This window comes from Anas platyrhynchos, chromosome 14 (assembly GCF_047663525.1).
Source record: "Anas platyrhynchos isolate ZD024472 breed Pekin duck chromosome 14, IASCAAS_PekinDuck_T2T, whole genome shotgun sequence".
NCBI classification, from domain to species: domain Eukaryota; kingdom Metazoa; phylum Chordata; class Aves; order Anseriformes; family Anatidae; genus Anas; species Anas platyrhynchos.
This window is the reverse complement of record NC_092600.1, coordinates 7,032,787-7,045,547: the sequence shown is the minus strand read 5'-3', so window position 1 is coordinate 7,045,547 and position 12,761 is coordinate 7,032,787. Positions and strand designations below refer to the sequence as shown.

Genomic DNA, 12,761 nt, shown 5'->3' with positions numbered 1-12,761 from the left:
CCTGGGTGTTCTTCCTTCCAAGATGTGAAACGGCTTTAAAAATTAAGTGCCAAGTGCCTTGATGCAACGTTTCTTGAAAGAAATCCAGAAGGTTTTCAAAACGGGGTGCTGTTAACACCTGCCTGCACCAACGCTTGCGTCACCGCCAGCGCTGGTGCTGGGCACAACGGAGGAGCACAAAATGTTCCAGAAGGTCGAGCTGTCTCAACTGCAAGCCACACTTCTCCTCCTCTATAGAAGGATTTGGAGAAAATATTTCAAGTTTGGTTTATAGCCAAAAGCACAAAGCTGTTTTTGTCAGAAAAGGCTTCCTTCGCTACTGCGCGCACCCTCCCTGCCGTCCTGCCTTCGCACGTCGGGCTCTGGCTGCTTTATGTGATAAGGGAACGCTCAGCCAGGGGACGGTCACACAGCCCTCGCTACCTGATCATCGGCGAGCAAAAATGAGGAGTCATCACCAGCCCTGTCAGCGTCCCTCGTGAGCAGTATGTGCTAACGCAAGCCTTGCCACTTCGGTCATGTTCCTGTGTGCCATGTCCACGTGTCCAGCTCTAAGGATCCCCCCCTTCCCACCCCAAGCTCACCAAGGCGGCGCGCACCTTGCCGAGCACCAGGGAGCTTTCCTGGTGCGCCTCTCTGCCAGCGCCCGAGCTTCCAGCATCAGCAGTATCGCTGCTGCCTAACCCGACCTAATGGTTGCTCCACTTAACGCCACGCTGCCGTGCTTTTGGGAGGAGGGGCTAAGCAGCGAGGAGAGGCTTCGCTTCAGCAGTCCACCTCCCTGAGCACGCAGGAAGGTTAACTCCAACTTCCCACCGCAGACCTCGCTGCCAGCCCTCGGTGTACCCCAAGACTTGGTACGCGAGCCACCCAACTCCGAGGATCAAGCCTGGCCCACCGAATCCAGACAGCTCCCCAGCATCAGCCCCCGTCGTGCAGCCAACCTTCCCCGGTGGCATTCAGCAGCAGGGAGTCAAGCGGCTCAGAAACCTGCACAATCCCATGGACTTCCAAGCTTTTCCACATCTGTGTTCAGACACGGGCAGCAGAAGCTCGGGATGATCTTGAACGCGGCTGTTTTATCTGTGGCAGAGCTCCATCCCTTCACTTTTACAAGCACCACTTCCAACACACATGGGGTGAACACCTTCAGGAGCATGCCTCGTCCATTGAATCTGCTCTACAGGCCTATGATTAATACAATCATTATAAAAAAATTAGGCCTTTCCAAGCCTGTAAAACTAGTCACAGAGGGATCTCCGCATCTTTACAGAGCTGACCTGACACTCGCTGGCTCCTAGGTCTCCTCGCTACCCCTGGCAGGACCAGGGTTGGAAATATTTTGGATCTTGGCACACAAGCACTGCACTGGGAGTGCTGAGATCGCAACCCACGGTTCTCCATGCGATGCTTAAAAACCAAAACCATTCAGTAATGCCCTTCCACAATTTATGAGCACCCAACGCGTTTCAAGCATACAGCAAAGTCACTTTTCTTGGGCGATCTCCTGGAGGTCACTGCAAGACCAGAGCTCACCTCACCAGCACATCTCCTGCACAAACTCACGTTCGAGTCTCTTTCTACAAATATCTGCTGTCAGAAACCCTCCGCCCAAAGCAGCACAGACATGGCAAGGGCCCACAAACCCTCCAAGGGGGCACTTGGGTAAAAGGCCACTACGTTACCCTGCCTCTCGTGGGAGCGAGCCAGCTGTGCTCGCCTGACACATCTTCTCCTCTGCTAACGAAGCAGGCGGCCGAAGAAACAATGCCCCGAGTGCGGGAGAGCCGAGCGGCAGTGTCTGGGGCACTGCTGCCAAGCGTCGCAAAACCAATTCCATTATTTAAACACCTCCGGGAACAGCGGCACAATCAGGCCGGGCCCAACAAAACCCCGTGCGCTGCGGGATCAGCCCCTCACCCTACCACAACAAAAATCACCTGGAGGACCACAAAGCCACCACAGTGCCGGCTTACGCCCCAAAGCCCTGACCTCCGAAGGGCCTGCAGCCGCCTGCACGGGATTTTGAGGGACCTTTTCTTGTGTCCCTACAGCTTCGGGTTGATTTCCAGGGAGCGCGGCGGGGCCCGGCTCCCACACAAAGGAGCGATGCGGCCAGCTGCGTGTCACGGCGCACCAGGCCGGCGACAAACCCAGCCCTTTACCTGGCACACCGAACTTCTCCTCCTCGCCACCATTACGCCGACAGCTTTCCGGCTGGAAGCCGCCCCGAGCCGCGCTGAGCGCCCGGCGGGGATCGATCCCCTCCCGATGAATCAGCGCGGCCGAGCCCCGCACGCCGCTCTTGCAAAAAATAAATAATAAATAAAAAAATAACCCCCCCACACACACACACCACCACCACGGCGGGGAGCCTGATGTCAGATCTGGCTGGCAGCCTGGCGGGGAGGCCGAGGAGAATTAAAAAGTGCAAACTTCAGGCTCGCCGCCCTGCTTCAAACAGCGGCGATTTCAGCAGGGGCGAGCGATGGAGGCGGCGGTGGTGGAGGCGACGCCCGTGGAGGAAAATGGAGTTCTGCAATCCCAGCCCCGCGCCAGGGCCCTGCTGCTGGGGCTCGGGGAGGCCGTGGAAATGGGAGGAAGGCTCCCCGAGGGGGGGGGGGGGGGATCCTGCTGGAGGCTGGGAGGCAGCGCCCGGCCCCCACAATACCGGGAGGAGAGAAAAAAAAAAAAAAAAAAAGGAGGAAGGGGAAAGGGGGGGGATAAAAAGGAGGAGGAGGAGGGGGCGGGTGGGCAGAGAAAGGAGCCGCGCACGTGGGGAGGGCCGGGCGGGGAGCCCCCCTATGGGAAGGGGGGGGTGTGAGGGTAGAGGAGGGGGGTGAGGATGAGGAAGAGGAGGAAGAGGAGGAGGAGGAGGCCGCGCTCCCGGGGAATCACATGCTCGCCGCCAGCCGGGGCAGCAACCACGTTGCCTGCGCGGCGGCGGAATGCTGGGAAGGGGAGGCCGCCGCCGCCGCGTGCCCGGCCCCAACCCCGCCGGGCACCCCCAAAATCCAACCCATGGCATCCTCCCCGACCCCTCGGTTCTCCCCCTGAGCCCCCTATTTCCCCCCACACACACACGCTTTCTCCCCCCTTTCCCTCCGCCGCCCCCTTTCCCCCCGGAGGCCGCGGCGGGGCCGGCCCCACGCTGTGCCGCATGGCGCGGCCGGCCGGGGCGCGGTCGGCGCTGCAACCCCCCCCCTTTCCATACCCCTCCACCCCCCCAAAAAAAAACCTAAATCTCATCTAACCCCCAAATCCCCTACCTGGAGGCGACTGCCCGTTGACCGCCAGCGCGGCGGCGTTCTTGGTCCAGGGGTTCACCTTGGGCGGGGGGGCCTCGATGAACTCCCTGCGCCCCCCCGCTCCTCCTCCTCCTCCTCCTCCTCCTCCTCCCCCGGGGGGCTCGGCTCCTTCCTCGGGCTCGGCGCCCCGCAGCAGGCTCTCCTTCTCCTGGTTGTTGCTCTCCTCCTTCTGCTGCTTGGCGCTGGGCGGCCGCGGAGCCGCGGGGCCGCCGTCGGGGCCCATGGGCTGGGCTTGGGTTTGGGTTTGGGTTTGGGGCTGCTGCTGCTGCTGCTCGCCCTTCTCCCGGCCGCCGTCCTGCGGCGGCTTCAGCACCAGGGCGCGCTCCTCGGCGGGCAGCAGCGGGGCGCCGGGCAGCAGCGCCTCCACCTGCGTCGCCATCTGCGCGCCCCCGCGGGGGGAACTCCCCTGAACGCGCCCCCGAGCGCTGCTGCTGCTCCCGCTGCTGTTACCCGGTTTTTTTCTCTCTCTTTTCCCTCCCCCCCCCCCCCCCTTTACCCGGCCGGCCGCAGCAATATGGAGCCGCGCGGGGACCACGCGACTAAGCCGCGGGGGCGCGCACCGCGCCGCCCCGGCCCGGCCTCCGCGTGCCCGAGAGCGCGCGCGCGCGCCCGCCCGGCGGCTAAAGGGAAAGGGAGGGGAGGGGCGGGGAGAGGGGCGGGGCGCGCCCCCGCGGGGCCGGCCGCGCGCACGTGCCTGATGCAACGGCTGGGGGCGGGAGGGGGGAGCTTAAAGGGGCCTTTTTGGGGTGTGGGGGGGTTGAGGTAGGGACCTGAAGGTGTCTGCTGTGGGGCTGGGGGAGGTGGGAAGGGGTCGCCCACCGTGGGTTGGGGGTGCCCGGCCCTAAAATGGGGGCTGCTGGTGGTGAGGGTGTTGGGGGGGAGGGTGAGGAGGAAGGATGAAGAGGGGGGGTCTCAAGGATGGGGTTCCACGCCTGATACCATAAGAGGGGTCTCTAGGATGGGGATCCGCGCCTGACACCATAAGAGGGGTCTCTAGGATGGGACAACACACCTGACAGCATAAGAGGGGTCTCTGGGATGGGGGCTCCGCACCTGACACCACAAGAGGGGTGCGCTCCTGGCTGCACCCCGCACGGTGACACGGGGCCCAGCGTGGGATGGGAGCGGGTTGTGGGGCCGTCAGGGAGAGGTTACAAGGCAGAGGTCTGTGAGGACAGCGCCTGGCCCAGGAGGGTTCAATGTGACCATGAGAAAGACCGGTTGGTGAGGGTGACCGGGGGAGAGTGGCTTGGTCCCTGTCATAGGCTGACTGCGCCACGTCAAAAGACATGAAAAAGGCAAGCGTGAGCCTCGAGTGCATCAGAAGCTCTTTATCCCATTACAGCCGGCACTGATGAACCTTCCTCTGGAGCAGTGTGTGTAATTGTGGTTATCCACATTCAGGGATGATGAAATGGAGCAAGGACTACAAAGATGATTGGGGAATGCAATGTGTTTCATGGAAGGAGATTAAAGGACTGGCTTTTGTACCCAGCAAAACCTGCACACTTTCATTTGAGGAGGTTAAAATGCCTGATTAATCTCCCGCGGACGGAATGTTGCTCGGTCGTGATTGTCTCTGATGTCCTCAAGTCCTCGTCCCTTAATACTTAGAGCAGGCCGGGCAGGGAGGCCAAATCCTGCGTACACACAAATTACCCCCCCACAAAAAGCAAGGCGTGATGTCAAACTTGCGCTGCTGCTGTTATCGTGTAGCAAGACCTGATTCACGGTGCCTCTCGGTGACGCTTTGGTTGACAACAAGCCTTGCCCCAGCCTCTTCTTTCCGACAAAGAGCACGTGCTCCGCTCGTACCCGGAGATGCTCATCCAGGAAACCTGGCTGTAATAGAGCTCCAGTGAGGCATCTGTGCAGACCCCTCGGGAAAACTGACAGCATGACAAGGCTCTGTGAACGCAGCTTCCAGCTGACGGTGCGTGGAGAAGGATGAAAAGCTGATTTCACAGCTTAGCTATTAGAAGGGAAGGAGAGGGGAGAGGCAAACGTAGCTCAGCATCTCATTCAGGAGGGTGACAGAATCAAAGGTCTGACAGACCCCCACAGGGAGGAGTCTTTGGCTCTCCGCTGAGGCCATTTTGGCCTCCCGCGTCCCTTGATAGCCAGCTCCAGGTCCATAACCTCATTGCCTAGTTCTCCAGTTCATGTTTCCAGCCCTGAAACCAGGATGGAGCCTGAGGAAACTTCCATTCCCACACAGGCTTTAAAAAGGGTTTTCTCCCTCGGGATCCTCCTGGTTACCCTCGAGTTAGAGAGCACGCGTGTGTGACACAACGTCACCACGTACCACAGCCTCAGGGATCACCAGCACGTGCCACGGCCCCAAATACCGTGTAAGAATCTGCCCGGTAAAATTGCAAAAGGAAATTTATGTAAGTTGATTATAACTCTAGGAGAGGTGGCTGCTGGCCTTGCTGCCAGGCTGAAGATCCGGAGTGGACGGTGTCATATCTGAGCTGCAACAACAGGGCCACGTCCTACACTCCTGGTAGTCCCGTCCCATGTTTTCCGGGGGGTTTCTACTCTCTTACAAGCTTAGCTCAGGGACTGCACAACTCCTGTCCATTTGGGCCCCGCTCACACATTTACCCTCTGCAAAGAGCGGGTCCCCAGGCGGTGAGCACAACCCGTTGCTGGTTGAGGAGCCTCATCTGGCTGCACTCTGGGGGACAAGCAGCCTGGTGGGGTCCCTTTCCCCTTCCCGCAGCCGGGTGCAGCGTTACTGAGCTCAGTCCCCCTGGGACATGCGGTGCCAGTCCCAGCTGGGCAGCAGATGACAGCCTGGGCTCTGCCTGCCACGTGAGCAGCAAGCGGCCCGCAGTGGGTGAGAGCCAAAGTGGCTCAAGGGCTGTGAGGCAGGGGCGAGCTGAGTGAGTCTCGTGCTCCACGCTCACCCCGTGGCCAGCCAGACCAAACCCTGTCATAGTTTTGAATGCTAAAATATAAATTAATGGGCAAGAGGGATCCACGCAAGCAGCCGGGCTTAGGTACAGCCTTTACGCAGCAGCCAAGAGGACAAATTGCCTTGCTGCCCTTGGTGGCCACCTCTCAGACAGCCTTACGTGAAGGGAAGCTCCTGCCCAGTTCTGCAAGCGAGCTGTGCTCTGTGCACGCAGACTTGAGTCAGCCTAAACAGACTGGCAATGTCCAGCAATTTCAGGCACCCCAGCCCTCCCTCGGTGTCCTCACCTCTGCCAGGCCCCTCTCCCCCTCCTCTGCCCACCAGGCAACATTTACTGTGGCAGTAGCTGGAATTTTCTCTTCCCAGGCTCCAGGGACGCGCTGAGAAGCAGCCAAGAAGTCGCTGCATTTCCGCGGCGCTGGGAACGAATCCAGCTCCGCTTTCCCCAAATTCGACGAAAGCACCAAGCTGCCATCCCCAAGCCTGCCTCTCCAGCTAATCCTTCACCCCGGCCGTGTCCCCGTGCCTGCCTGACCTCGCTGAGCGGCTGCGGGGCTGCCTCCCAGCCCTGTGCTCCTCGCCTCAGCGCAGCAGCGCAGCCGGCCACCGAGCAGCCCCTGAGGAAGCAGTCTCAGGGGAAACTCCTCTGCCGGCATCAGCAGCCGCAGAGCTGGGATTTGGGCAGAAGCTCCCAGCCTCCCTTGATCTGAGTACAACAGCTTACTTATTTGCTCCCTGAGTGAAGCATGGCTTGCGTATTTGTCACAGACACCACGGCTGCTTTGACACCGGCCTGTAGGTTTAAAGGCGCTTTGATGGTGGCCGTTAACCTCTCCGAGCACTTCCAAGCCTCACCTGACCCTGAATATCCCCAGCTTTGTATCTGCCAGGCTGACGACCTTGCCTGGGGCAGCGATCCTCACTTTGGGACTCACTTTAATTCAGTGGAGCACTTAGGCCTCCTGCTAAGGGTGTGTGCATGGGGAAAGCTCAAAGCAGCCGTGACCGATGTACCCCTTAGCTACACCATCCCGTTCCTGCCAGCTGATGTAGCTCAGCCCCCTTTTCATATTCCAATTGCCTGATTTTATCTATATTCATACAAGTACCATGTGTGGTTCTGACCCGAGTTGAGCAGTTTGAGCTGTTCCCCTTCAGCCCCATGAATTTTCCCCCAGCCCTCAAAAAACCCACAGCAAGTTGCTAAGGGTCCAGCAGGGTGGCTGATGTTTTAAACCGAGCTCCTGATGCATTGAACCTTTCAGCTGATGTACTCCAAACACCCACCTTTAGGTTAACAGTTTTTGAACTGCCTGGTGTTTAAGATGATATCAACACCCCTGAGCAATTTGTGGCCAAACCAGGAGTATGTTTCTCCTGAAAGAGATGTGCTTGTAAATAACTAACATTAAAAAAGCAACAACAGCAAAAAAAGAAACATCTCTCCCACCCTTGTTCCCTTCTCAGCAACATGAAAACCAGATCAGAGCCCAGCTAGACACCACGGGTCGTAAAACGACAGCAGCTATATTAGCAAGTAGCAGAGCCTGACAGGCGCTGGATTCGGAGGAGGAATGTGAAGTGTGTTTTACAGGGTTTTGCTTTAGCTGTAATCTGCTCCTCAGTGCCCGTGAGCAGCTGCAGCACACTGGGTGTGCTCTCCATCGCATCTTTTTTCCCTCTATCCCAAAGCTGTGCCAACCTCGCAGGTCATTTGGACCAGGAGCACACTTTCAAAGCGAATCTCGTGCCATTCCCCAGCACCTTCGCCCCGCTTGCTGGCTACCAGCGAGTGGTGATCGCTCTGTCCCCTGGTGAGGCCACCAGCTGCAAGCCCATGCTTTAAACGTGAACAGCAGAACATTAAGGATCGGGCACCTTAAAGCTTGTGAAAAGAGAAAGGGGATTTTGCCAAGAAAAACCCAAACTTCCTATCCTGAGTCATATGCTTTGAATTATTTACGTAGTTGTTGCTGCTCTGTGAATTCTGCCGGGCAGGGACGCTGTGCGGGACGACACACTCAAGGTTATGCAAATTCTTCTCCAGCAGTCCTTCACATTGCTGCCCTCTGACTCGCTCAGCTGTCCCAGATATTTGCCATATCTGTTCTGCTCCCCCGAGACTTGCAAATTCAGCGTGATCGATCAAATTGCAGGGCTACCTTTGACATCCACCGAGGCAAGATTTTCCAAAGATCTTATTTGTGAAGGAAAAAGCTCGCGCTGTGGTGTGCTGGTGTGGAGCCATTCCCAAAGAAGTTGAGTATTTTAAAAGGAAACACCCCAAACCTTTTATTCTGCTATTTAATCAGAATACGCTGAGTGCTCCCAGACAGTCCCATGGTCCCTTTATATCTGCGGCCAAGTGATTCCGAGAGGTAGGAGAGACTCCCTGGCTCTGAGATAAATGTGCTTGTACCCTTCTAGCAAAACATACGAGCGATCAGCAGGAAGACTGAGCGCATCCGCACCGATAAATAATTTTCAACCCGCCTAATAAAATGGCAGACACTAACGAGTTCCATTACATTCCCATTACCAAGTGCTTTTGCTTAGCAGGACTCCGCAGCCCACAGGCTTGGCTCAGCAGCTCAGTCTTGCAGACCAGCCTGGCAGCACCGTGCTCCTCAGGCCCCATGCCCCACCAGTGGGACAGAGACCGGCTCACATCTGCTCTGCCGAACTCCTCTTCAGCTCATGCACATCTTCAGTCCTCTGGAAAATGCCCTGGCAAACAGGTTTGTGTCAGCAATGCTCCGTATGTCTATTCCTGGTGTTAAAAAGTGAGATTTAAATGGGTGTAAAAATCCCAGAATTAATCATCTTAAGGCTGCTCGGCAGTTTTTGCATGTTTTTAATAAATAGATCGAGTGGGAAAATGTATCTATTGGTAGGTGACTGCTTTTATCATCACAACTTTTTGCTCCAAAAGTCGGCGTTCTTGTGGGACTTTCCTAAAGCCAATAAATAACTTTGTCTGCTCAAAAAGAATCGTGAAAACACCCCCACTGCCTTGTTATTGATGATATGGTCTGCAGAAAGCCATACCTCCTCTAGATGAGAATTTCCCACCTTGTATACTTTGCTGTGGATATATTAACCTGAGGCTGCCTTAACTTATCCCCCTAAGTGATTTCTCTTTCCAGGTGCTTTGGCAAACACAGCCGAAGTTGACCACTGAGGCTGATATTTTCTGAAATGGATATTTACCTGCCAAGGACACTGCCTCCTCCTCCCCCTGCACTTCTTCCACATTCAGAAATTTCAGCAAAAATCTTTCAGACGTTTTCACAAACAGAGATGAGGTATAAAAGCTTTGCCATCATTTCTCAGAATGCCTCAAGGTCTCTGTGCTTCAGATGAGACATCCTGCATCCCCCTCTCAGGACGTGCCAATCCCACCGAGAAACAAAGCAGGCTGGAAATGGGCTGCAAGTCCCTAGAGCCCGCGCTTCTCCTGCCAGGAGCACCTCGTGCTAGAGCTGGCTGGGGACGTGCATCTTGCTGCCTCGTGCCCAATGTGCAGGGAGACACCAGCCAGCAGCTGGTCCACGGAGCTCAATTAATTCACGTGGCGGCAGCTTGCGCAGGTGCCCGAAAAGCTCCCGAAGACTCAAGGTGAGAATCGATAAGATTTACGAGTGGGATTCCTGGGATATTTTTCTCTAAGCACCTAGGGATAATTAACAACCAAAAGGCTCAGAGTCATCCACCAGCCTTATGAAATACTAAATCAGGGGCAGCTCCCAGCAGCTCCATTCTCCCCCCTTGCAGGTTGCGTGTTTGTGACAAACCCATCAGCAGCGCATGGCCGCAGATTCTCTCTTTTCCCATGGGAGTCCTGCTGCTTTCAGAGGCTGGTAGCTATTTAAATATTGTTTTACCCCTCTGCAGTCAAAGCAAAGCCCTGGGCCTTGCCTTTCAAATCTTACCCTGAACCACAACATAATTACATTGCTGCCGGGTGTTTCTCTGGCAGGCAGCGTGCTGGGAGCTGTGCGCTGCTCCAGTGCGTACGGACCCGGCCGGTGCCGTTCTCCCTCTTTGACAGCTAGGGAACTGGGAAACAGGGAGATGGAAAGTTAAAATTCTCCCATTATTTTGTGTGTGAGTTCAGACTTCTGGGCCCAGGATTTCAAGGACACCAGGCATCCTTCCACTGCGCTTTTGTTTCCACTTTTGCAGCCGTGTTGACTCCAGCAGCAGGCACAAACACCTCAGGTTCATATGACTTGGGCTCTGATGGGCATCGCAAGAACAGGACAGGAATTCCGACTGAAAATCTGTCCTGAACGTGGGGCTGAGCCACCTGCTCTCACGAAGCAGTGCAGAAGTCCAGTGCTCCTGCATGGTGCTCGGATATCCTCTCATGGCCCACAGCTGAGGTTTCTGCACTGAGCCTCTTCCCGGTGCCACCAGGTTGAGCTGGGGACAGGCCCCTTTGCCAGCACGTGGGCACGGCCGCCGATAACACCCCGTCAGCAGCTGATCAGCGAGTCAGAGGTAAAAGGGTTTCAGCAAAGTGCAGTGCCAGCACCCAGCCTCGGTTCCCATTGTACCAGCACAGTCCCTGGGACAGAGAGGGGGATTAAGAGATCTGTGTCAACAGCGGGCCTGTGTATACAAACAGGACAGCTACGAGGGCGCACGCTCATGCTCTGTCCCCGGGGAGGTCACTGGGGATGGGAACGAGCTGTGGCTGGGTGAGTGCGAAGTGGGACTGGGCTGGGTGATGGGAAACCCGCTGTCCCTCTGCTCCCCAGACTGCAGGGATGTGGGTTGGGGGTGTAAAATGGTGCTGCAGGGCCCAGGGGGCTGTATGGGATGCCCTGGCTGTGCAGGGGCACTCAGGAGGGCTGGAGAACCCAACTTGGTCCTGAAGATGGGAGAAAGGGATTGCTTGGTCAGTGGCTTATGGATGTTACTGCTGCCAGCCCTAAGTGGTGGCTCCTCAAGAGCTGCAAAGGCACAAACTGCAGCACTTCTACTTAACCTCTGAATATGGCATGGCTCCAGGGGACAAGCAAGACCACGGGATGCTCATGGACACCCTCCTGCAAAGCATCCAGGAGGCTCGTACATCCACTGTCCATGGAGAGCCAGCACAGGCACGGGGAAGGGACCACAAATCCAGGCTGAGAGGTTCCGTTTTATGCCTTGATTCTGGCCCTTGCCTCTTCTACCCCTGCACCTCCAAACGAGCTCTGGTTCTTGGCAGCCAAGCAAGCTACAAGGGAAGAAGGGACCCAGCCCAGGGACTGGAGATGTTCCCAGCACCAGGGAGCTGAACCTGGGCACAGGACTGGTGCTGTCCTCTGTTACCTGCTCTGCAAAATGGGTTCATCCCACTGACCTCTGTGTAAGCACTGGGAATGCTGAAGGGGCTGGGTAAAATAGTTCTGCTTTAGAGAAGGGAAAGATTTCCTGAGCACATCACGGTGACAAATGAGGACACAGCACAGGTAGGCAGTGACACTTCCCACTGGAGTCTGCTTCAGCCTCTTCTCCCTCCCAGAGAGGAAGAAATGCAACTAAAGCAGCTCCTTGGCTCTCCCTGCTCACAATCTCCAGCAGCGCCATCGGAGAAGCATTTCTCCTCTTCCAGTGATGGCATCTCTCCTCTTCCAGGTGGTGGCACCTCTCCTCTTCCAGGTGGTGGGGGCTACAGGGCTGCGAGCCACTTCTGGATGCCACCTCGCCGCATGGCACTTTGTGGATCAGTGCTGCTCACATGGCAGCACCAGCCAAAGATTTTTCCTGCTGTTTGCATTCAGAAGAGCAGAATTCGCAGGTGGATTTTGTTATGTTGCTTGCCAGCTTTTGTGGTGATCTGAGGGCTTTTCATCATCCGGCGTGAGTGACGGCGCTGGCTTGTAAGAGTCCAACCTCCTGCCAGGGTGTTTGTTAGACTTTGAAGTTAAATCATGAGCAAAATGAATGCAACGTGAGGCTGCATGCAGTCGGAGCCAAGATTTCTTGCCGGTGTTTCAGTCTGTTAGATTTTCATGCTTCTTAGCTAACACCCTTTGTTCCTAAACCCTTTTTCATCTGACGACAAGCAGGGCCGGAGCTTCAGAGTGGAGACACCAGGAGCCAGACACTGCCACACTCACCCTCCTCACCTTTTCTCTCCTCTCCTACCTCTGAAATAAAACAAACAGACAACAAGTAGGGGGAAAAGCCCATATTTCCCTTCTCCACCCCTGCAAGCTGCTGCTCCTGCTGCAGAATCTTCTCTCTATTCAGCACAGCCAGCTTGAGCTCGACACAGTCCCACCCCAGGGCAATGCCGAGGTCTCTCCAGATTTTCAGAAACCCTCTACAGGAATTTATGGCCCCAAATCACACTCACCCCAGAGGTCTGCAGGGCAGCGGAGACTTCTTTACACTCGAGAAGGCTTTTCTTGAGCTTGTTTCCAGTCTGCAGGCTTATCTTATTATTTTGTAATTCCTCTCCTAAAGATGCAAAACTGAAGCTTGTGCCAAACCAAAACATCCCCGCAGTTTATCTGAGCGTGGAGGCACACGTGAAG

The 12,761-nt window shown here is 56.3% G+C and overlaps 1 protein-coding gene across 4 annotated transcripts in view; it reads right to left on the bottom strand.

Moving 5' to 3' along the window:
* The window catches only part of LARP1 (La ribonucleoprotein 1, translational regulator), a 43,153-nt gene extending 39,337 nt beyond the window's left edge, over positions 1–3,816 (bottom strand). Inside the window, exon 1 of one of the 4 annotated variants that reach the window (XM_072023324.1) lies at positions 3,270–3,816. In XM_072023324.1, coding sequence (XP_071879425.1) covers positions 3,270–3,687 — 418 coding nt within the window. In that variant the 5' untranslated portion in view covers positions 3,688–3,816. Of the gene's footprint in view, positions 1–2,165; positions 2,309–2,356; positions 2,611–3,269 lie in introns of those variants that run through there. The other 3 variants (XM_038186506.2, XM_072023326.1, XM_072023328.1) reach the window with 3 other exon arrangements.
* Between the last annotated feature and the right edge of the window lie 8,945 nt (positions 3,817–12,761).